Source organism: Equus przewalskii, chromosome 3 (assembly GCF_037783145.1).
Source record: "Equus przewalskii isolate Varuska chromosome 3, EquPr2, whole genome shotgun sequence".
Classification (NCBI taxonomy): Eukaryota; Metazoa; Chordata; class Mammalia; order Perissodactyla; family Equidae; genus Equus; species Equus przewalskii.
The window spans coordinates 31213734-31238193 of record NC_091833.1 but is presented as its reverse complement, the minus strand read 5'-3'; the positions used below and the strand labels follow the sequence as shown (position 1 = coordinate 31238193).

Here is a 24460-nt window from a genome sequence, read left to right as displayed (position 1 = left end):
AAACTGCATATTTGAACGTTATTATACTCTGTGAATTTTGAAATTAAAACATGCAAATGGTAGTAAATGTTTTTATATTTAAAATTCTCTTTAAAAGCAAGTAAATTTATATTGTTAATTTAGCTTCTAATGCCAGAGATTTCTTTTTTATTAGTAATCCTTGATAGAGTTGTAGAGATCTACTTCTTTCCTCCTTTTCGGAGCCAGATTCTTGAAAATGTTGACAGTGGCCAGAGTACATTGGAGAGTGTTGGAGAATGACTGGCATTGGAGAGTGACCGTGTGCTTGTTAGAAACTCTGTCTTGCTCTTCTGGTTGTTGTCCTCACCCCGTGTTACACACACTGAACAGGAGGGCCGGGAGGGCAGACTAGGGGTTACCTGGTTCACTCAGGCTTCTGTGCTCACCAGGAGGAGACAGTTCCCCCAGGGCTCCTGCTGCCCTTCTTGTTGATTATGGAAACAGTAGACGCTGGTGCACTTCTGCACCTGCCATGCTTGTCAGCAGGAGTGAAGTTTCAGGCTCCACTCTTGAGCCCATCGAATCTCTCCGCTGTCAGATGAGAGGGGAGATGAGGAGCTGTGTTTCCATTCCCAGCAGCATCTCTAAGCACACATATTTCAGTGGCAAGGAGACCTTGGCTTTCCTCATCTCCCTGCAGCAGATAAAAATGCCATTGTGACATTTCAGAACAGCTCGTCACAGATGCCCAACACCATGGAAGTGCTTCATCAGCTTCCAGCTTTACAGCGCGCTCCTGAGGAACTCAGACCTAACCTTCGATCTTGCCTTATCAGCAGGAAGAGGGAGAGGACTGGTGACCTGTGGCTGAGCTTTTGTCATTTCTTTTATTCTGTCATTAAGACCCCATCCCAGTTTATCTCCTCTTCTCCGTATGTCAGATTTCCCACCTAGACCTGTTAGGAAACCTACCTATGCTCCAAGACCAACCACCATCCTAGAAAAATATTTAGGAGAATAAGTTGTTCTTTTTTGCTCACTGGATTTTCCCTCTTACGTTTAGGGGTTAAAATTTACTTGTATTTATAATACGTAGATATACAAAAATCAGTGTTTTAATACTGGTCTTCTTAAGCAGTTGATAATGCTTAAGTGTCGCTAAGTTCCTAGCCGAGTAGAACTGTGTGTTAGAGTTTGTCCAGACGCACTCTGACGATGAAACTCTCAAGGTGTCCTCAGGTCTCTGTGGGTCCGTCAGGCTTTACCCACTAGGGTGGTGCATCACACACAGCCTCCCAGACACAGGCAGGCAGAGGCAGTGGGCTCTGCCCAGACACCGTGCCTCTTGCCCATCCTGCATCGAGCTCCCTCTCCAGGACTTACCTGTCTTCCTTTCCTTCCCCCAGCCAGGTGACGTCCCACATTGTCTCCTTCCTTTTGCCAGCAGGCTCCTCCCGCCCCCCCAGGAGCCAGTAACTCTTACCTGCCCTTGCCTCCTCAACCCCTAAGGTCTGTATAGTTGATTTATTGGGAAAATATGTGTTTCTGGTAAATTTAGTATAAACAGACACTAGCCGGTGAGTCACTCTTGTTACAAGCCATGTAGAAAGTTAGTAATCGGTCAGTCCCATGGCAGGTGAAGAAATGTGCACACGTTCATTCTGATCTTAAGCGGGCTTTCCCAAAGAAGCTCCTGTTAGATAAAAACAAAACAAGATTGCAGGTCACGTATTTCCACAGGGTAGGGATAGTCTGATTTTCATTCTTTTACTGAGAGAAAATGAGCAAATGTGTGATTTTTCCCCCCAGCACAGTCCAGAAACGTGAACTGGTGAATCCGGCCAGTATGAAGCAGGCCCTGATTGCATCTGCTCGGAGGCTTCCTGGTGTCAATATGTTTGAGCAAGGCCATGGCAAGCTGGATCTCCTGAGAGCCTATCAGATCCTCAACAGCTACAAGCCACAGGCGAGGTCGGTATGCTCCCTTTTGAATGGACCTTTTTCTTCTTCACTGGACGCTCAGGGTGTTTTTCCCTCTGCACAAAAGATTAGCCTCAAAGCAGGAGCTGATCCTGATGGCCCACACTCAGCCTGCAGGGAAAGCTTCAGCTGCCGCTTCTCCAGGGTGCCGGCTGGCAGCACGGGAACTGCCCCGCTTCCTCATGCTCTGGGACTTACAGTACTTATGATTGAAAATAGTGATTTCTTGCTTTCTGTTTACTTCTTAAAACTTTCTTTCCAGATAATCTTAGGTTTACAGAAACTTGCAAAAGTAGTCTAGAAGTTGCCATGTACCCTTTACCCAGCCCCTAGTGCCAAGATCTCAGTTGACAGTCATGCAGCTGCTGAAACTGACATGCGCGCTTACACTGTGCTGGATTCACCTGCAGGCTCCACGCATGTGCACTGGGTTCCCCCAGTGCTCTTTGTCTGGTGCAGGATCCAGGCCTGTGTCGTGTTCAGTGTTGTGTGTTCTCAGTCTCCTCCAGCTTTCGGTGCTTCGTCTGTCTTGTGCTCTCGTTCATGGCTGACTCCTTTAGGAGCGCTGCTTGCTTGCTTTGTAGACTGCCTCTTGATGTGAGTTTATCTGATGTTTTCTCATGATTACGTTGATGTTATATGTTTTTGGTAAGAATGTTTTTTTACTTTTCATTTTGAAGTGACTAGATTTATGACAAAGTTTCAAAAACAGTACATGAGGACTCATGAATCCTTTGCCCAACTTTCCCTAATGTTAACATCTTACATAACCATAGTACAAGCCTCAAAGCCAGAAATTAACATTGACTCATTACTGTCACCTATCTATAGACTCCATTCAGATTTGACCCATTGTCCCGCTCCTGTCCTTTTCCTGGTCCAGGATCAGTTGAGCATCCCACGTTGCATTTAGTTGTCATGTCTCCTTGGTCGTCTCTGGGCGGGGACACTTTCCCGGTTTTATTCCTTTTATTACTGGTGGTGTGTGTTTGCATCATTTGATTTAGGTGACGTGTCAGTCTGGGCCCTCCAGGAGGTGGACACCAAGATGGGGCGAGACATCTCAGAGATCTGCTGGGGGAAGAAGGACCTGGGAGGGAGAAAAGAAAGGCGGCAGGAGGATTGGGGAGGAGGAGCCTCAGACCGCAGCACAGGTCTAGAAACGTTCCTCTGATGAGGACTCCTTGAACCAAAGTCTCGCGTTAGAGGAGCCTGCCCCAGCACCCCTCTGTGCTCACTCGCCGGCTGGGAGCAGCCTGGGGGAAGACTTGCCTTGGCACAGACGTGGAGGCTCAGGAGGGGTCACAGCTCCAGCTGTCAGCAGCTGTGCTGCTGCACTGGAGTTCTGAGCAGCATGGCTCATGGTGCTGTCGGTGCGTCTGCCAAGTTTCTCCACTGCAGTTAATGGTTGTCCGTTTCTGACTACCGAGCCGCTTCTCATGTACTTAGATGATCTTGTTTCTTAACATACTTGCACTCACTAATTTTAGCATCCCTTGATGGTTCTTGCCTGCAACCATTATTGCTGTAGAGATTGGGGATTTTCTCTCTCATTCTTTTTACATTCATTATTTGAAATTCTTCTGTAAGGAAGAGCTGTCCTTTCTCGTTCGTCTGTTTATTCCATTATTTATTTCAGTGTGGACACACAGATACTTATTTTACTCTGGGGATTATGGTCCGTTAGTATCATTGTTTATTATTTTGCTCAGATTTGGCTATTGGGAGCTCCTTGTAGTTGGCTGCTGTGTCTTCTCAGCATGTCCCCCTCATTTTCTGAGCCCTTCCTCCCTCTGGCAGCGCAGGATGAGCCTTCACACAGCTGCAGCCCCGAGCCTTGGTGTCAGTCCTGTGTCCAAGCAGCGCTGGTCCTTAATTGGAGAGAGGTATTTAGAACCCGAGACCTGGGCACGAGGTGCGCTCCTGGCAGCTGGGCTCACAGTCACTTCTAGCAGGCCGAGCTAGGAAATGTCTGTCCGTACACACCCCATCCAGACCTCTTTCTGCATCCGTCCGTCGGTACATACATGAAAACACGAGTTCATCCACCTGATCCCCCAGCATGACGGTTGTCCTTCTGGTCTGCCTTCTCCTTGTTCGTGGGCTCCCTTTTCCAGCAGGGAGAGGCCTGCTGCTCAGCATCTGCAGCTCCGTCCTGGTGTGCACGTACTGACTAGTTAGGCTTGCTAACCCATTCCTCCCAAATTCAAACGTACTGCCTCGAGGGCGGTATTTGTGTGCAGTTCTGTCGTCTGTAGCTTTACAGAATGTAGTCGCACTGCTCTCCACAGTCACCGAGGGTCATTCTCTTCTTCTCCCCCTCAGTGTGCTTTCCCATTTGTTGTTAATACAGCTGAGTTCATTTGTTAGTCTGTGTTTCTCTTGGATTCCCCCCACGCCCTGGTTGATTCCAACTAGTTATGTGTTAGTGAAACGTTGCCATGACTCCGAAGTCAGAACTGCACACGGAAGTACACTTGGGGAAGTGTCGCTCCCCGCATCCCTTCTGTCCCCCTTCCCGCTCCCCGGTTCTCTCTCCCTGTCCCCCCACCTCTGTGGGTAATACCCTGTTTTCGGTTGATGCTTCTTGTACTTTTTTGCACAAGTGAGCAGATACATAGGCATTTTCTCACATCCCCTTCCTTACATGAATGTTCTTTTTGCACTTTTCTTTTTTCACTTAACAGTATTTTGGAAATCACTCTCTATCAATTCAGAGATTTTCCCCCTTTTTACACCTGTATAATGTGGATATACCATTGTTTATTCAACCACTCATCTGTATATGGACATTTAAATGGTTTCCAGTATTTTGTAATTATAAACGGTCACAGTGAATGATCTTGTGTCTGTACTTTAGTTGTGTTGGCCTGTGTCTTCAGGGAAAGTTCCTAGAAGTGGGGTTGCTGGCTCATAGTTGAGAGAGAGGTGGCTTTGTTAGCTGTGGGACGTTGTGGCTGCTCACGTTCCACAGCGATGTGTGAGCCTGCCTGTTGCTCCAGAGCCTCAGCAGCAGTGTTCTGTCATACCTTCTACTGTCTGCCAATCTGATAGGTGAGCAGTGGGGTCTCAGTGTGGTTTTCATTTGCATTTCCCAGGTTCTTAGTGAGGTTGAACACTTTGTCTATATTTAAGGGCCATTTTTATACCGTTCCTGTGAAGCGTCTGTGTACTTCTTTTTCCCATTTTTCTCTGGGGTTTTTGTCCTTCTGTTTTTAAGAGTTCTTTATACATTAGGGTTAGTGACCATTTGTCAGTGATATGTACTGCAGATATTTCTCCCAGTTTGTCAGTTGTCTTTTGACTTTGTGTAAAGTGTTTTTTTTTGCCATGCAGTTTGTTTTGTTTTTTGAGGAAGATTAGCCCTGAGCTAACATCTGCTGCCAATCCTCCTCTTTTTGCTGAGGAAGATTGGCCCTGAGCTAACATCCGTGCCCATCTTCCTCTACTTTTTTGTTTTTATATGTGGGACGCTTGCCACAGCATGGCTTTGTAAGCGGTACATAGATCTGCACCCGGGATCCAAACCAGTGAACCCCAGGCTGCTGAAGCGGAGTGTGTGAACTTAACCACTATGCCACCAGGCTGGCCCCATTTTTTTTGTTTTTTTTTAATATCCACATTTGTTAGTCTTTTGTTGCCCCTGGATTTTTGAGTCACAGAAAGCCTTTCTTTGCACTGAGGTGAAAGAGAAATTCACCCGTGCTTTTTTCTAATACTTGTTTGCTTTCTTTTGTTTACTTGAGACGCTCTGATCCGTTTGGAGTTTATTCTTTTGTACGGTGTGAGGTATGGACCTAATTTTATCTTTTGCCTAATGGCCACCCATTTGTCACAGCTCCATTTGTTAAAAAGTCCGTCTTGGGGCTGGCCTGGTGGCACAGTGGTTAAGTTCACACGCTCTAATTCGGCAGCCCAGAGTTTGCCAGTTTGGATCCCAGGTGCAGACCTACACACCGTTTGTCAAACCATGCTGTGGCAGGCCTCCCACATATAAAGTAGAGGAAGATGGGCACAGATGTTAGCTCAGGGCCAGTCTTCCTCAGCAAAAAAAGGAGGATTGACAGCAGATGTTAGCTCAGGGCTAATCTTCTTCAAAAAATAAATAAAATAATTTTTTTTAAATAAAAACGAAAAGTCCGTCTTTGCCCCAGTAATTTGACATGCTGTGGTTTGGGACTCTGAGTCCAAGGTATTTGCTGGGGTGGTCATGGACCCATTCCCCACCAGCCACAACCACTGAAGTTCCAACTTGCAGAAGGAAAGAGGTGTCCCCACACATCCTGTTGTTTGTACACACGGCCTAGGCAGGCTGGCCAGTGGCCTTCTCAGCTCAGGGAGCCTTCCAAAGCAAGTTCCTGGATGCAGCCGAGGGCAGCCCTGCAAGCAGGCCCTTGTGAGGCTCAGGTCCTCAGAGGCCGACTGCCTGCACAGCTGTGGCGCTTCGCTGTCCTCTGTTATAAGCTCTACTCTAACCCTCGGTTCCTTGTTTCAGCTTGAGCCCCAGCTACATCGATCTGACTGAGTGTCCCTACATGTGGCCGTACTGCTCCCAGCCCATCTACTACGGAGGAATGCCGACCATCGTCAATGTCACGATCCTCAACGGCATGGGTGTCACCGGAAGAATTGTAGACAAGGTGAGCCTGCTCTCGGGCTTGTGGGGAACTTAGACGGGCCGAGACCTTTGTGCCTCCGCCCTTCTCCTGAAGTCAGCAGAGGGAAGGTGCTCCCTTCCCGTGCGGGGCCAGGGTGCTGCAGAGGGCTCTGTCCTCGCTCAGTCCTTCACGGAGAAGGCGGCAGAAGGGGTGGGGCCAGTGTGCTCCTTTCTGACAGCGGCTCCTGAATCACTGACACGTTTCACTCTTCGTCTTTACAGTTCTCATCTGTAATTAAAGGCCCACTTGTAATTATTTTATTCTTTAATGAGCATGAACGGGCCTTTGAGTTTAGAAGATATGGTCTTTATTTGAATTTTGTTTTTGTAGGTTTTTTTTGAATTTACCGCGTAAACGTTATCACAACAATAGAGGATAGGGAAAGAGACCAGAAAAATAACTTTCAGCCCCAGCATGCTCAGCCACTAGTTTTTAAATATTCTTTTCCAGCCCTTATCTGAAATACGTACTTTTTATCTTTGTGCAATAAGCAAAACTTGAGTCTGTTTCTTTCAGTTGTCGTTATGTTGTGAACGTTTTAAAATGTAACTATCCACGTAAATGTACTTTTTAACGGTTGTTTAATAGAATATAGAATTGTTCAGTCATAACTTGCTTACTGTGCCCCCTGCTTGAACAATCAGGTGGTTTTCACCTATAAACAACACTTCACTGAATAGTTCCACATGTATGGTTTTCTCTTCTTCTGAATTGTTTTCTTAACCTAAACTGCCTGGGTTGGAATCCTGTGTGGAGAGCGTGGACATTCCTATGGCCCTTGGGGCATCCTGCGGAACTCTTGCCAGGAGAAGAGTTGCATCAGCTCAGGCTGCGCCGGTGGCATCTCCACGGCACCTGCACTCAATGGCACATCTATTTTTTTAATTCCACGGGGTTTTAAAAAATTGAGACAAAATTCACATACCATAAAATGCACTCTTAAATTGTGCGATTCAGTGGTTTTTAGTACGTTCACAGGTAGCGATGCAGCCATCACTATTATATCATTCCAGAACATTTTCATCACCCCAGAAAGCAACCCCTGTCAGCAGCCACTCCCCGTTCTGCCTATCCCCAGCAACCTCTAATCTACTTTCTGTCTCTATGGATTTACCTATTCTGGACGATTCATATAAATGGAATTGTACCATATGTGGTGTTTTGTGACTGGCCTCTTTCCCTCAGCCTAATATCTTACGGATTCGTCCATGTTGAATCAGAGCTCCATTCCTTTTTATGGCTGAATAATATTCCATTGTATGGATATGCCTCATTTTGTTTATTCATCAGTTGATGGACATTTGGTTTCTTTCTAGGTGGTTCATTTTTTACTTTAATTTAGAGGGAGTAAAGTGAGTATCTTGTTTCATGTGCCCTTCTTCAGTTATTTCTGAGGGGCTGTATCCAGATTTGTTTACTAATTGTATTGTGTCTTGTGTGTCTTAGCTTTGCATTTCTTTGGCCCATTTTTCTCCTGCAGTTTAGGTTTTCCCTGTCAATCTGAACAAGATCTTCATGTCATAGAGAAATTAACCATTGTTCTGTTTTATGCACAAAGTTCTCCCAGGTTATTTTTTTCTTTTCTCTTTAATATATATTAGTGGTGGTTTTTATTTTTTTGATCCTGAAAAAGTTTTACATTTTCATGTAGTTTGAATTTTTATCTTTTGTGATTACAGTTGTTTCAAAAATTAGAAACTTATCCCTCCAGAGATATAATAAAATCTCAATTTTACTTTCTACTAATTTTCCTTTTTTCCTTGTTACATATTTAATTTTTTCATCAGTGTTAATTTGAACTGTGGGGATTAAGAGATGGATGAAAATTAGCTTCTTTTGCAATAGCTAACCAGTGGTCTCAAGAGCGTTTATTAAAAATCTCTTTCCTTCTTCATTGTTTGTGATGCTGTGTCCTACAAACACTTTTTCTTCTTTTTCAGAGTTTTTTTAAATATGCTGACTCTCTTGTGGAGTATATTGTTGCTATCTGGTTTGTGAGGGAAATGAGTAATGTCGGTTAGTTTGAAATACTGGCTCATTATAAGAGCTAATTTATGTTTCTCCCAGATGTCTGCTTCCTCGCTTCCCTTTCCTCTTCCTCAAACCTGGAGAGCCTGAAAGGGTGGCCCATCATCTTTACAGCTGAGCCAGCTCTTCCTCTCAGCGTCCCATAAACCTCTGCCTGCCCAGTCCCCAGCTTCGCAATCTGAGTATGGACGGTTTGCATCCATGTCATTTTCTTATTTTTTTCCTTTTAATTAATGTGGGTTTTTCTTTTTTTTTTTTTTTTGAGGAAGATTAGCCCTGAGCTAACATCTGCCTCCAGTCCTCCTCTTTTTGCTGAGAAAGACTGGCCCTGAGCTAACATCTGTGCCGACCTTCCTCCACTTTATATGTGGGACGCCTGCCACAGCATGGCTTGACAAACGGTGCCATAGCCATACCCGGGATTTGAACTGGCGAACCCTGGGCTGCTGAAGCAGAGTGTGTGAAATTAACCGCTGCGCCATTGGGCCAGCCCCTTAATGTGGTTTTTTAAGCATACAACTAATTAGAATCTAACCTCAAACATGAGAGTTTTTGTTTAAGTTCTCTATCAGATAAAAGTTCTTTGTCAAACTGTCCCCTTCTTTTTAAGCTTGGGAAAAAATTCTCATTAAAGTTGGAGGCTGTCAGAAATAGTGGTTTCTAGACTTTTCTGGTGGGTAATGTTCCAGGCATTCCACAGGCTGCTTTGGTTATAGGTTGCTTAGTATCTGAGTATAAATTTCGTTTTGCCCTATCTAATGAAATCTTCCTCGAGACATGGTGTAGGTAATTTAGGAGTTGGGCATCTCACCTTAGCCTTGCTTGTTTTCTCCTGCAGCCTGACTGGCAGCCCTATTTACCTCAGAACGGAGACAACATCGAGGTCGCTTTCTCTTACTCCTCGGTGTTATGGCCTTGGTCAGGCTACCTGGCCATTTCCATTTCTGTCACCAAGAAAGCAGCTTCCTGGGAAGGCATTGCGCAGGGCCACGTCATGATCACTGTGGCTTCCCCAGCAGAGGTGGAAGTAAGTGCATGCAGGGACGGGCCTGGTTTTCTTAACCCTTCCCGTCACCTGCCGGGGGGGAGGGGCAGGCTGGACGCCTGCAGATTTGCAGCACAGCTGACGGACGCCGTGATGGCTGGTCCCGGGGCCTGGGCAGCCGCTGGAGTTTAAACACTCGCTCGCTCGGTGAAGGAGTGACGGTGCCTCGGGCTCTGTTGCTGAGCAACGGCAGATGGGCCGATTTTGTGCCAGATTTCAGGCTCACATGCTTACCAGTAGTGTGCATTCTCTAAAAGGGAATGTGGGGTTAGTCCTGTGTAGTCTAGTTGTTTTTAGGAATAAGATGCCTTAAATTTTAAGTCTTAAACTCTTAAAAGAAGAATCTAAATGGAATTGAGATACGTGAATGTTCCATCCCACGTTTGTTATTAGAAATTCCTGTGTTCAAATTATTTGGTTTAAGTTGATAAATAGAAGTGACTTTTAAACCTGAAAACTTGCACGTTTCTTCTGGGCAAAAGGGGCATTTCAAGTTTATTTTTTTCAGTCGAAAAATGGTGCAGAGCAGACTTCAACAGTGAAGCTCCCAATTAAGGTGAAGATAATTCCTGCTCCTCCTCGAAGCAAGAGGGTTCTCTGGGACCAGTACCACAACCTGCGCTATCCGCCCGGCTACTTCCCCAGGGACAATCTAAGAATGAAGAATGACCCTTTGGACTGGTAAGCAGCTGCGTGTGCTTCCATGGCAGGACCAGGGGGCGCTGTGCCTTTGGGGAGCGCTTGTTGCTCCTCGTTGCGCCTGGACTTCCGTGCCACCTCCTGCTTTGCAGGTCGTTGTTATGCTCTCAGGGCAGGCTGCTCTCCTTTCACACTTGCACAGGTGTGCAGCGAAGATCCCTGAACCCATCCTTAACTGCTCTCTTTCCCTCACTGCCTCAGTTGAATCCGTCAGCTGATCTGTCAGTTCTCCCTCCAAACTGTCCTGAGTCCTGCCCTGCCTGGCTGCTGCCTTTGCCCCGACCCTGGCTCTGGCCGGCGTCGGGGCCCCCTGATGAGTCTCACTGCTCCCCTCAGTTCCCCTCTGCATGGGGCAGCCCTGGTGGTAATCTTTCAAAACATGAGTTCTACCACGATTTGCTTACAGCTCTCCAGTGGTTGCCTCTCCAGACATCTGGTGTGTCCTGCTTGGCCCTCCAGATCCTACCCCTGTGCACCCCCCCGACCCCGGCTTTCCCTCCAGGGCTGCTGAGTCGACTTTCTCTTGGCCTGCACGCCCAGCTCACTCCCGCCTCAATGTTAAGTAGAGGAGTTTGGACTCGGCACTGGAAGTGGAGGGATGAAGGAGCATTGAAGGATTTGAGTAGGACTTACAAGGTCGGGTCTGCTCCTCATAAAGGTGTCTCTGGGAGGCAGGTTAGAGGGGCTTGGACAGAGGCAGGTGGACAAGAAGTGGTGAGAAGTTCGTAGACCAAGGTAACGGCCGTGGACCTGGAGAAGCGCCCTGTTTGGGGTTGCAGGCCGTGAGGTGGGGTGGCAGTGGAAGGAGTCCTGGGCATTGCCGTGGGGTGTTTGGTAGGCGGCTTACATGGGGTGTAGGAGCACGTCTTGGAGGAGGAGGATGGAGAGGTGATGAGCAGCAGCCGTGGAAGCTGAGCTGCGTGTGGCCGTCTCACTTCGCTCGGCCCGGTCGCTTGGTGCGGCGTCTCTGTTCCCTTGTCGCGTTTGGGGTGGTCGTGTGCTGCTTACACGTGTGCCACCGCTGAAGTGATGCTTCAGGGCACTTTACACATCATTTCTTTGGCCATTTCTTCTCGTCATTTTATCTCCTTCAGGCCCGAGCCATGTGCATGATTTCCTATTAGCGCCATTTTGTATGCAGCCCAGAGAAAGCGGGTCTGAAAGGCTGACGTCTGTGTCTGGGCTGGGCTCCCCACCTCTGCCAGGATGGGAGCTGTGCTCCCTCACGGATGACCAGGTTTCAGGAAGTAACTCTGGCGAGGGAAGCCTTCCTTATGAGTAATGGTTGATCACTGTAGTGCCGGGCCTCCTGTTTTTCAGGAATGGTGACCACATCCACACCAACTTCAGGGACATGTACCAGCACTTGAGAAGCATGGGCTACTTTGTCGAAGTCCTCGGTTCCCCCTTCACGTGCTTTGACGCCAATCAGTATGGTGAGCAGCAGCGAGGCGCTGGCCAGATGGTCCTTCTGCTCAGGCGGGTGTTGGTGAGAAGTTTGGGAGGTGGATCACGCTTTATGAGAGGCCACCCAGCGGCATGTGTAGGGTCTCCTGGTCCTCGAGGAGGCCTGGACGAGGCTCTCAAGAGTGGCCTACATTCCTGTTTGGTGGTCATGGTGTAACCTTCAGCTGAAGTGCAGAACTTAAACTGTGATATTTGTATGTTTTTAATTATATTTTTAATTAAGAAAAAGTTTGGCACTGAATTTTGCTTCTTCTCAAGTAAGTGAAATCGTATATTGGGCATCACAAATGAGACAGAAGGCCGCAGCTAGCTGCCTGTACTGCCGGGCCCTGATCCTCTCTCTCCCCTTCTAAGGTGGTTTGGGGCACAGACTGAAATAGTAGAAGTCACTAACTTGAGATGTGGACGCCAGTGAAACACTGTTTCTGAGGCGGTGCTGCCCTGTGGTTCAGAGGTGGACATTCTCACCCCTGGCGCTTTGTCCCTCAGGAACTTTGCTCATGGTGGACAGTGAGGAGGAGTACTTCCCCGAGGAGGTTGCCAAACTGAGGAGGGATGTGGACAACGGCCTGTCGCTCATTGTCTTCAGTGATTGGTACAACACGTCCGTTATGAGAAAAGTCAAGTTCTACGATGAAAACACGAGGTACTGGTATGAGTTAGTGTTTGGATGAGAAATTTGATTTTTTAGGAATTAAATTCTATGCAGCAAATACTTAAAGTGACTGTCTGGCCCGTTGGTAGTCTTTTCAGTGGCCAGAGACAGGTTGAGACGCTTGGTTAGAGAGAGCTCTCTCTTCATAGAGTGGAGCTGTTCTTGAAAGATGCTTGTAAAGTAAGTAAAGTGCTCATTGATCCAGATGTTAATTGCAGGGTTCATTGTCGTTCTTTGTTGATCTTAGATGCTTGAGCTGTAAATTTCTGTTTCTTTTTTTCTTTTCCATCCTTCCTTCTCTCTGTTCCTGAATCTATACACGTATAAATGTACCGAAGGAGCCGTTATGTAAAGAAACCTTCCAGTAAATTAGTTATCAATCAAAGATTCTTAATGTATTATGAATGTATCACCCCTGTAATATAGTCTGAATTTTTCCTTTAGAACCTTTGGCTTGAACCAAAAGCTTCTTCCTTGTCTCTTTTCCTTCACTGACCCTCTTGAGGTCTAGGCTTTCTATGCAGTGCATTTATGTTATATGTGGTGCATTTCATGAAATAAATTTGGCTTTGGTCTATTATGCACAGTGCTGAGGCGTTTGCACTATAATATTACTCAAACTCAGGCAGTTAGTTCCAGCTGCGCCCTTGGGGTGGATGGACTGGATGCTGGCAGGTGCAATGTCATTTGGCCATGAAGAGATGAAGTGTAAACAGGGTGTTTTAATCCCTTCGTTCTCCGTGCCTCCTGATCACTTTCGCAGGCAGTGGTGGATGCCGGACACTGGAGGAGCTAACATCCCGGCTCTGAATGAACTCCTGTCTGTCTGGAACATGGGCTTCAGCGATGGCCTGTACGAAGGGGATTTTACCCTGGCAAACCATGACAGTAAGGTTTCGTGTTTTTTATAGGGCACAGTATTCCAAGAGATGGGAGAACGGGAGCCAGCCGTGTGTCTTTGAAGTCTCAGTTTGAGAGAGAGAGAATGATATGATTCTTAAATAAGCAGGGTCTGTGGAGAGCACTATTCTGTATCTTCACAAAGGACATCTGTGGAGCAGGGTGTTAACCGCTCTAGTTGTATCTAGATTTTTTAAATGAAACTATTCTATGCAAGTATTCCTAATTTGGGGGCCATCTGTATGGTTCTTTATATCCTGTATATTTGCAAATAGGAAATAACCTCATAGAGTCTGATTATTTATAAAATTCTGTCGATGAACTAACTGCGTATCTCATTGAAGAAGTTTCCCCACAGATTAGTTTCTGGCAGCTGGTTTCTAGAACAACATCGTGAGCATTATCATTACATATTCTGCTCGTCCTGACTTAGGTTGTTTCAAGTCTCTGACTGCTCTGGCTTTTGAAGTCTCTGTAGCAACCTTGTATTAAGAGCATTTTTTAGCTTGAATTTTGAGGTAATTACCTGTAGTGTAAGTGTGACCAGGCAATAATAGCAGCTCGTCTCTTAAGATTAAAAACAATTTTAGAAACTAATGTCTAAAGAATGCGTGTTAGGTAAACAAGTAGCTGTTGATAAAGGGTTCAGTGTTTCTGTGTTCTCATAACTTTGAACAACTGTTTTCCAGTGTATTATGCATCAGGGTGCAGCATCGCTAAGTTTCCAGAAGATGGCATTGTGATAACACAGACTTTTAAAGACCAAGGTAAGGAGTGCTATTCATATGCTTTGTGGTTTTCTTCTTTCTTTTTAAATAACAGTTTTATTATGTAAAATTCACATACCATAACATTGACCTTTTAAAGTGTTCAATTCAGTGATTTTTAGTTTATTCACAGAGTTGTGCAAACCATCACAGTGTGTACCTCTACAACATTTTCCACACCCCCAAAAGAAATCCCTGTACCCATTAGCAATTTTCTTCTTTAAAAAAATTTATTGTGATGTTATTTGTATGATACTTTCAGGCAAGAGGGTTAGTGGCTCTAGGCAGGTGGCGAGATAGATAAGACAGCCTTTTGCTAATAATTTGAATATATATATGTTGACCACTGCAGAATAAATTGAATTTCCTACAGGAGAGGGGCTGGTGAATGTTTGTAGATTTTTTTTTTAAACTACCTTCAAAGTTGTTTGAATTTTTTGTTACTACTGGTGAATTGTTCTGCTTCTGTGATTGCCAGGTTATTCAAATTTTAGAAAAATGTAGACTAGGTTTTGAAGTTCTTCACTGTGTAAAGGTAAAGAATATTAATTACAGAGAGTCATCTTTTAAAATTCCCTCAAGTATTTGAAGGGAAGAAAGACCCCTTTCACTTTTGCTGCTGTAACTACAGACAGGCATCACTCAAGAAGGCAGTTGATGCAGTTCCCCGACCTTAGTGTCTGTGACCCCGTGCTGAGCAAGCGTGGGGAACGGGGAGGAGCGGGGCCAGCTGGTGCCTCTGCCCTTCCCAAGACCCGCCCCAGCAGAGGGCAGGCTTCCTGCAGCACGCGCTCCGGAGCCCGGACTTTGCACCGTGTCTCTTTCACCTGTGCCGAGAGTTGTGCAACTGATGCCACGCCCAGCAAGACGCTTATGGAAATTTACAGATGGCTTGTGCAAGTTCATATTTTGTATTTCAGAATGGAAGCCCTCCTCTATTATAAAGGTTGCCATTTTCTGTAATTGGAAGTTAGGGACAGTTTTCATTAAATGACAAGAAGGCAGGATTTCTCATCAATTTGCAGCTACAAGCTAGAATGTATTTTTGTATTATCTGGAAGGGTTTTTTCCCTTTCATCACGGCAAGGTCAGTCAATAAATAGATCTGTGTTCAGAAGGTTATATTTTAACTTGAGGCCCGTAAATGATCATGTCTTCCCACTCACTTGGCACAATTTCCCGTCGCTTGGTGGTTCTCTCTGGAATCAGTCTCTCGCGGGGCCGTGTCATTCTGGCATGGGTGTACACAGTGGGTGACAGCAGTGGTCTCATTGGCTTCTTGCCATCTGGTAGCTCCTTGTTTTGAGGGGGAGAGAAATTGAAGTAGATTTAACGATACATACTTTATTTTGGTGTTCTGCTAGTCTGAAAATAAAAATTAATTACCTTGAAGTCCTTTTTTAGGGGCTTTTTATTTCCAAACAGGCTTTAAGTTGAATAATCTTTTGGGTACAAAATAGGAATTTGAAAATCTGGGTTATGCTGGATCAAAAAGGACCCTTTTGTCAGAAACAAAACTCTCAAACCACGAGACCAAGTGGCAATGCCGGGTGCACTTGCCCCGTTTCATCTGTTTTCTTGTTCTGTCTTTCCCTCTCAACAAAGGAAATCTTGTTTTCTCCCCGACTCAGTTCCTAGTGGGATTATACAGAGAGAGCAGGAAATGCAGCATTTTTATAGCCGCAGACATATTAGATGTTACCAACGTGGTAAATACTGGATTCTGATGGAGATGGGCGTCGTCTCCTGGTGCTGAGAGCGCGTTTGCTTCAGGGAGAGACGCTTAGATTATTTGATGATGTCTGGCAGTTGCTGCCTGTGGCATTCATGCATTTTTGACTTCTTGATTCATTAAGCATTGTAAATTGTGTCATCTCTTTGGCAGAAGTAAGAAGGCCCTCCCGTTGGAACATTTGAATTTGTGAGATTAACAAATATCATAAATCTAAATTTAAAATATGTGGGCATATGTTTTAAAAATTAGTTACATTTGTCCTGGCTTTTAATAATGAAACGTGAAACCTGGTATTAGTACTATTAGTATATGTAATCGTATCCAGTGAGGGACCTGTGTGTTTAGCAAGAGTGGCCTGGCCAGTGCGCCTTGTGTATACAGTCTGAAGACCCAAGCCTTCCGACATAGTAGGAAGGGACAAAAATTTGTGTTTTTAGGATAAAAAAGGAGAAGTGGCACCTTTAGGATTGTAATTGCTATGTACTACCATTTCTAGCAAAAATGGAAGAGGTTGGATATGGAATATATATATATATATGTACATATAAGTGAATTTTGCTAAAACCCAAATTAATGGTAATTAAAATACTGTTTTCCTATCCTAAAAGTTTGCATTGTTGTGATTGAATATTAGATTTTGCTGTGATTTTTTATTTGTCATATGGACTAAATGTCAAGAGGCAACTAAACACTAAAATCCAGTCTTCGACAGAAATTCTCACGGGGCTGTTTTTGTGTGTTCTTTCAGGATTGGAGGTTTTAAAGCAGGAAACAGCAGTTGTTGAAAATGTCCCCATTTTGGGACTTTATCAGATTCCAGCTGAGGGCGGAGGCCGGATTGTGCTGTACGGAGACTCCAATTGCTTGGATGATAGTCACCGACAGAAGGGTGAGAACTGGTGCTGTGGCTGAAAAGCAGAGTGGGCTTCGTGACTTTGACGTTCACGTCCTTTCTCCCTCTTGTCCCTGAAGAGGCACCAGTGAGATGCTGGTAAAGGAACAGAAACCTGCTCTTGAGAGCTAGGTGCAGCTGGGGGAGTTCCAGCTTCTTGGATTGCTTGCAATGTTTTGAAAGGTATCTGAGTCAGGACACATTTAATAGCAAAAAAACTGGGTTTTCAGGCTGTACTGCCTTCCCCTCCGTGTTTGTTATCCTGAGGCCAGTGGGTGCCCAGACCTCTGTGTTTTAGTGGAGAGACCCTTTGCCCCGGTTCCCTGGTTTCTGCCTTCCCTCCCCAGCTCCCCCCTCTGGAGTCTGTTGTCATTGGCACTGCCCTGCACGTGCCCCTTCTCAGGTCAGACCCACTGTTTCCCTGGAGAGCCAAGTCCTGGAGGGCAAGCACTTGGCTCTCCTCTCAGACTTGGGAATGCTGGCTGCTGTGAGCCTTTATCCGTGAGGCGGAGGCTGGTCCTTAGCACTCCTCCTCTTTTGCAACATCTCTCTATGCATCCTTTAAATTTGGGGGTTTCGAGAGCATGGACACAGACTTTATTTTTCTCATTTTGTAAAGGAGGTAAATGGAATGGTGAAAGTGTTCCATCGTTTTGCCTGGTAAGGTGATGGCCACACCAGGACTACAGTCTGGTCTCCTTTCTCTCTGGAGAACCGAGGGCGGAGGGGCAGGGTGGTAAGTTCGTCATATCCTCGTACTTGCAAACAGTGATCAGGCTTAACTGGGAAGAGCAAGGCCACTAGAGCATGACTGGGAGTTGTGTGGTGCACCTCTCTCTGATCTGAAGTTGAAGTTGACTAAATTCCTAGCTTTTTTATAAATCTTTAGACCATGATTGGTCTTTTTAAAAATCAGAAGTGAAGGTTAAAGTCATAGTTGAAAGAAGGTTAATGTTTTATTTCCACAGAGATTTTCTTTCACGATCCGGGATCTCCTGGTTAGAGTGTTTATTAACATTTTAAATGCCTGAGTGGACCGTCTTGGTCCTTACACTGCAGGTGGCAGCATGGAGGACCTTTCCGGGCCATAGGCACCCGAGCAGAAGTGCTCTTCAGTGAGAGACGTGCTTCTTGGGGTCTCTCATGAGCCTCACCGAGTCCAGGCTGGTGCAGTGGGACTTGGAGTGGCAGACTCGGGGAGAAGCAGGCTGGAGAGTGCCCCAGGTTTAAAGACTGCAGCATGTCAGTCTCCTGAGGGAAGGGATGGGGGGCTGTTGATCGAAGCCCAGCATCTAGACTCCCGTGGTGGCCGCCAAACCACAGGCATTTCTGCTTCCGTTCTTCGTGTTTGGGCCCCACTCACTCAAAGGGCAGCCCAGATTACTAGACTCTGTGCTTGTGTTGACCTTGAAGCCACCTCCCTGTGGAGTGCGCACGAGGGTCTTGGCCCTGCCCTCACAGTGGGATCTGGATCCTTCCCTCAGGACAGCCTTCGGGCTTTGGCGGAGGTTTTGGTGCCCCCTTCTCTCCGCTTGCCTGGACCCCGCTCTCTGGGCAGTTCTTTACTCAGTGGGTGTCACGTGGTCTTGCCTTCTCTGAATGAGCTCAGTTGTGTCGTTGTGGGGGGTCCAGAGCTGAGTGGCGCTCGGGCAGCTTGTCCAGCCCAGTGTGCAGTGGTCCTGGCCTACCGGAGCCCTGGGACCGGGAGTGAAGCCCACGGTCAGGGCATGTCTGTTTTGCTGCTCTCTGGGCTGGCGCTGACAGTGGAGAATGCACGTTTCTCAGGCTTAGGGGTTTACTTTGACCTAATCTTCTTGCCTCCCATTTCTCCCCTCATTTTCGAGGCAAACTTTTCTTTTCCTGTAGAGATTCCCTAAAAAAAAAAAAAATTGAATTCCTAAACAGCCTGCTTGTTGCACCCACAGACTGCTTTTGGCTCCTGGACGCTCTCCTTCAGTACACGTCGTATGGGGTGACTCCTCCCAGCCTCAGTCACTCTGGGAATCGGCAGCGCCCTCCCAGCGGGGCGGGCTCGCTGACTCCAGAGAGGATGGAAGGTGAGTGGGCCGCGGGCGCTCAGCGCACGGTCGTTAGAGGCAGCTTGACTCGAGGCTGCTTCAGGAGGCCGTCGTGCCTGCCAGAGCATGGCGCCAGTTAGCTGTGCCCTGATTGTGTTTCTAATGGCCACAGGCAGAAGAGCAGCCAGTGGCTCTGCCCTGCAGGTGGGGCCGTCTGCCCGTGCACAGAGTGAGCGTTTGCTCAGGGCCTCATGTGACAGCCGCTTCCTCTGCTCCTGCCCTGGTCCTCACAGTGCCCAGGTTAATGTTGGTGATCCTGCCCTCACAGATGGAGACCCTGGCTCCCGGGGGTCTGTGGGAGGGACAGCCGGCGTTTCTGAGCACTCGCTAGGTACCAGGCACTGGGCTGGGGGTGCTTTTCATGGAGTACTTCCCGAAGTCCTCTCAGAGCCCTGTGAAAATAGATAGTGTTCTTTCCAGTTCCCAGATGAAGGAACAGGAGCTGAGAGAAGTTCTCTCCTCGAGGTCACTGCATGGTCATGCAGTGGGGCCTGAAGAGATGCTTCCGTGGTGACCAGCGGCCTCGTCCGCTTTGTGCAGGCCGGGCTGGTCTATGTGTCCTCAGGCCCGAGCGTTCTGACCCTCGCAGCCCCGGCCCTGAAGTGCAGTGTGAGCCACAGGGGAATTCTGAATTGTCCTTAGGCAGATGAAGACAGTGAAAGCAACGGGCACAGTTCCTTTTAATAAAACACTTTTTAGCCCATTATACCAAAATAATATTATTTAAACGTGGCACCCCATTTGGGTTGCTCAATAGCCACATGTGGTTAGTGCGGCTATGGTATTGGACAGTGCAGATCTAAGAAATAAAAGGAATTTTGACAATGCAGATATTTTGCCTGAGAAATATCTAAAAGAGAAAGACTTTTCCATGAAGTGTGTCTATAGGTTAGATTGCTCAAGTATAATCTCGTGCGTGTCATGGTGGTCAGTAAAGGCTGCCCAGTCACGGCCACGCAAACAGCGTGGCCACTTTAAAGGGAGCGGCTGTTCCTACCTGTTCACTCACCTTGGGCAGTGAGCACGGGGCACGGGGGGCACCAGGCAGCGCCCAGAAGGCAGGTTACGAGCGTGCGGAGCAGGCCTGTCAGCAGGAAGCAGACAGACTAACAGCCTCCTTTTTCCCCTTGCGTCTTCTTGACAACGATGGTCCCTGTTGGTGCTGATGCCGTCAGGGAGCCACCTGCACCGCTACTCCAAGGTCCTCGAGGCGCGTTTGGGAGGCCCAGCACCTCGGGCTCTGCCGGCCTGTCCACACCTGTCGTGGGCCAAGCCGCAGCCTTTAAATGAGACGGCTCCCAGGTTAGTGTTTTCTGTGCTTTTCCACTCCTCCTGCAGGGTTTATGATTCATTCTTTTTTTAAAAAAGAGAGAATGGAATTTTACTGACATCATTATCGAATGATCCAATCTCCTAGCTTGTCATTTTGTGGCAGTTGTTTAAATTAGTGCGCCCCCATATGGACCTTTAGAATTGTGCAGTCTGGTGGTCCCCTGCATGAACAAGGGCTTTGGGTAATTAGCATTTGGTGAGGTTTAGTTGATTCTTGCATAAACAGCTGTGGTTGGACAGAGATGTCACTTGAACAGGAGCTCGGACTCCTTCGGCTGGGCTCCGTTTGTGGTGGTGGTTCTGAAACACAGACAGGCGCTCTCTTCCGTCATGCCCGAGGGGCCGAGGCTGCCTGCAGTCCAGCTGGCTTCTCGGTGATAGCCGAGAAGTGTGTGTGCCCTCCCTGGGCTCTGGGCTGTTCCTGGGAAAGCCACCTCCTTCCAGGACAGGGTCATTGTTGTGCCACTTCTGTCATGGTGCCCAGACACTGTTGACCTGCCTGCCTCTCCATCTAACTATCTGACTCTTAATTTGCATCATTTCCTTCCAGAAGCCAAGACTTGTGCTATCCCTGCTGTTTCCGTCCTCAGGCAGAGCAGCCAGCTCGGTGCACTGGCTCCTGGCCTCTCTCCAGGTCACTCCTCCCTGTTTCTCTCTGGCATCTCTGGCCCCCCAGGACAGCATCCTGCTCTGGCGAGGAGAATGGGGCTTTTCCTGATTGGGGTCCTGGCATGGTGAAGCAGGGGCCCATGTCCCGGGGACAGCTTTGGGAGCAGTCCACCGCCTCCCTCTCCTTGGAGCAGTGCTACTGTGAGAGACTGTCCCACCCTCAGGCAGCATGCCTCCCCCACCCCCAGGCGGCAGGCTTCCCCGTAGGGGGCTCCTGCCTTCTCTCCCGCCAGGCTGCCCGCTTGCCTTGGCTCTCAGTGTGGGCAGGTGTCGGTTGGCTGGGGGAGGAGGGAGGTGTGATGGGACAGAGGGCCGCTGTCCGTGCTGTGAGCCACAAAGAGGAGGCCGCCTGCAGGAGGGCCTTGAAGCCTCCTGCTTTGTTGTCATCTTGCACAGAAGCACAAGGGCACTCCTCCTGACCATATTTTCTTCTTTAGAACAGGCTCAGTAGAAAACACTAGAATTCACGTCATCTTCTCATCAGCAGTTTTCTTCCTGGAACTTTAATTACTGAGTACTTTTCCATTCCAGTTAACATCCCTTCATTTAAAAATTTCTGATAAGATTCCATTTTTACATCCCATTTGTTTATAACCTACCATTATCCTAGCATTCAAACCAGACTTTAATTCCAGCTGCGGTCAGCAATTCACACTCCGTGGACAGTCGATGCGGGCTCAAGTTCCCAAAACCCAGTGATTCTCCGTGGGGCTGTTCAGGACACTGAGAAACAGATCACAGTACCCGTGGTCTCTGCATGTCCACATCAGATACCGTCAGACACCGCCCGGCCCACTGAGGAGGCCGACAGTGCAGCTCCCAGGATTTGATTTGCACTGTCACTCGGCGGTTCCCTCTTCTTACTGCCCCCACCAGGCTTCACCTTTATCTCCCGTTTCACATCTTGTTGAAAATTATTCTCAGTCCTCAGAGACCTCGATCTAGGTTTAGATTCTGAATCTCTAAAGAGATTTGAGACCGCGTCAGACAGCTACAGACAGCCCTCGACAGGCACAGGCTGTCGTCGGCCTGGTGCTGAGTGCAAGTTTGTGGTCCGTCTCTGAGATGAGACTCAGTTACCCAGTTTCTCCATGGGGCATCAGGTGTCCTTCGTTAGAGCAGTTTCGGGAGTGCCACACCCAAGAGGGCAAGGGTAACCCTCTGTCCCTCCCTCAGAATGTTAGGAAGTTCCCAGATGATAGCTAGTACATTGGTAGCACGATTGTGTAACTAGAAAGTGCCCTTGCCAGATACCTAAATTCCAGAACAAGGACGTCACCTATCAGAATTAAAATATAACTCCATATATATGCCGCTACAGGGTCATAAAGCTTAAATGTCCTTGATTCCATGGCTTAACATTGTCAGTTTAATTTTCAGACTGATGAAACCTGAAATGTGCAGTTAAATCACATAAAGTAGAACAAGTTGTAACACTCGGCGTTTTCCAAGCAGTCGCCCAGCTGGTAGGAGACGATAGTAGTTTATCTCTTTCTTGCACAGAAAGCCTCTTCACAGACCTGGCGTCGTCTGGCTTCCTGCTGACCTTCAGCCTGATTGAAAGAACATCTTTGCTTTCAGTTGGCCAAAGTGAGACAGGCCAGCCATTTCCAAATGACTAAGAAGCAGAAAAATGGGGAGCTCTTATTTGCAAACATATTTTATTCCTTTCCCTCACTTAACCAGAACAGTCTTCAGATCTTCTGTTTGCATGCTTTGCTCTGATCCGGGGGTCCTCCCAAGCTGCCTGCTGCTCTTTGCAGCATACCAGCCTCTCTGTTCTTCAGGTATTAGTTGTGTTGGCCTGAACAAGTTCTTCAGGTCTCAGAATTCGTAATAACAGCAGTACCATAATGAGTCCAGTACGTTTCATAAAGCACAGTGTTCCGTTTCTTCATCGTCCTGGCCCAGCGTGGTTTGCTTCTCCTGACTACTCAGTTGCTTGTGTGTCTGCCTCTTCTCCCTCTTGGCTGTGGTGTCCACGAGCTCAAAGGTGGCGTCTGGCCCCCGGCACCCGTGCAGCCTCCTTTGCTGTGTTGGTCTGCTTTCATTCGTCTGGTGCCTCCAGGCAGAGACCTCTATGCACCTCCTGGTCCAGCCCATGCCCGCGGAGCCGTGGCTTCAGCTCCTGCCGGCCGCGAGCTGCTCTCAGGGGTTAATGTGGGCGTTCCTCTCCCGCTGCTTGGTGAGATTTCCAGTTTCAGCGGAAACAGTGTTATAAACCCAGTAGAACTGACGCCTCCTCAGAATATTAGTGTCTCATGTGTGTGGACTTGATGTCAACGTTCTGCCCCAGGGCCTGGAAGGTGTCGCTGGAGCTGTGGTGCGGGCGCACTTGGTAGGGCAGATGGGATGTCGTTTCACGTTTCTTCTTAACTCGCTTTCTATTTCTTAGGTGTTGGCTAAGCTGCTTGGGCTGGTACACTTGCTTATTTTTGTTCTGTTTTCATCCATTTTCCTGAAGTAATCTTTGGAAACATCAGAAGTTACTCTCCATTGACCTGGACAAAGTGGTATTACCCAACTTTCGATCGAATCGCCCTCAAGTGAGACCCTTGTCCCCGGGAGAGAGCGGTGCCTGGGACATTCCTGGAGGTCAGTTCGGAGCTGCTGTATTACTGTGCCCCATCATCGGAGTTTCTGCAAGGTCTCCTTCCCTCCCCCGCGAGGTGGGCCAGACCATGCCTGTCTTTGCCTTCCTGGGAGCCATCATGGCACAAATCAACAAGGCCAGAGGCGGGCCAGGAAGATAAACACACCACCGTCTCTCAGAAAATTCTGCCTGCATTTTCAAATACGAATTTCTTTTATGATGTCCAGGTGTTACACTTAAAATTTTTCCACCAGAGTAACTTGTGCACTCTTGTTAAAGTTCTGCAGACAGACGTATTGTGCACCCTGGGGGCGCCCGTCATCTGCTGGTCTGGGTCCCAGCCAGTGCCTGTAGCCGCCCTGCTCCCTAAACCCCTCAGCGCAGAGGTCTGCACTGATGCCCTGCCTGGGCTCGCCGGGGGTGGGCCTTCACTGGGCTGGATTCTCCCTTAAGTGCAGGGCTGTGCCCCTTGGGTGATCTGACTCTGTCCCTCACCCCAGGTGATGTAAGATGTCCCCTCCACAGGTAATGGCTTTCAGCCTACTAGGCTGTTGGGGACAGGTTCTCCTGTACCTGGGACAATTGGTAGCAAGTCATTCCAGCAGAGTGCAGGCAGCTCTTCTGCTCTGGAAGTCCCTGTGCCCTTCAAAGAGTTGACAGCTCCCCACGGGGAGTTCTCCTGCTTCCAGGAATTGACCGGAAACTGGGGATCAGAAAGGAGTGCCATATCCCATGTGATCCAACCCTGGGAGCTTTGTGTGACGCCAGGCTCCTGAGGGCCTTGCCTGCAGGTCATGGGGTGCATTGATGATGGTTAGTTCTCAACCCCAGCATTGCTCAGTTACAAAGTCCCACTGACGGTATAAACCAAGGGTCCTCCAGCGACCACTCTCAGTTTCCAACCACGTGTCCTCTCTGGAAGGCTTTCCCAGCAGGGTGGGGGCACAACCAGCCATCCTTACCTCCCCGCCTGCCCTCCTCCCTACTCTCCCACTCAGCTA

At 47.8% G+C, this 24460-nt stretch overlaps 1 protein-coding gene across 3 annotated transcripts in view; it reads left to right on the top strand.

The window, feature by feature from the left end:
* Nucleotides 1–24460, top strand: part of MBTPS1 (membrane bound transcription factor peptidase, site 1) — a 52393-nt gene that overhangs the window by 26648 nt on the left and 1285 nt on the right. For all 3 annotated transcript variants that reach the window (XM_070613933.1, XM_070613934.1, XM_070613935.1), the window contains 12 exons: nucleotides 1771–1932; nucleotides 6437–6581; nucleotides 9466–9654; nucleotides 10181–10353; nucleotides 11692–11807; nucleotides 12328–12484; nucleotides 13257–13381; nucleotides 14083–14160; nucleotides 16644–16784; nucleotides 18713–18844; nucleotides 20041–20167; nucleotides 23331–23461. In XM_070613933.1, coding sequence (XP_070470034.1) covers nucleotides 1771–1932; nucleotides 6437–6581; nucleotides 9466–9654; nucleotides 10181–10353; nucleotides 11692–11807; nucleotides 12328–12484; nucleotides 13257–13381; nucleotides 14083–14160; nucleotides 16644–16784; nucleotides 18713–18844; nucleotides 20041–20167; nucleotides 23331–23461 — 1676 coding nt within the window. The remainder of the gene's footprint in view (nucleotides 1–1770; nucleotides 1933–6436; nucleotides 6582–9465; nucleotides 9655–10180; nucleotides 10354–11691; nucleotides 11808–12327; nucleotides 12485–13256; nucleotides 13382–14082; nucleotides 14161–16643; nucleotides 16785–18712; nucleotides 18845–20040; nucleotides 20168–23330; nucleotides 23462–24460) is intronic.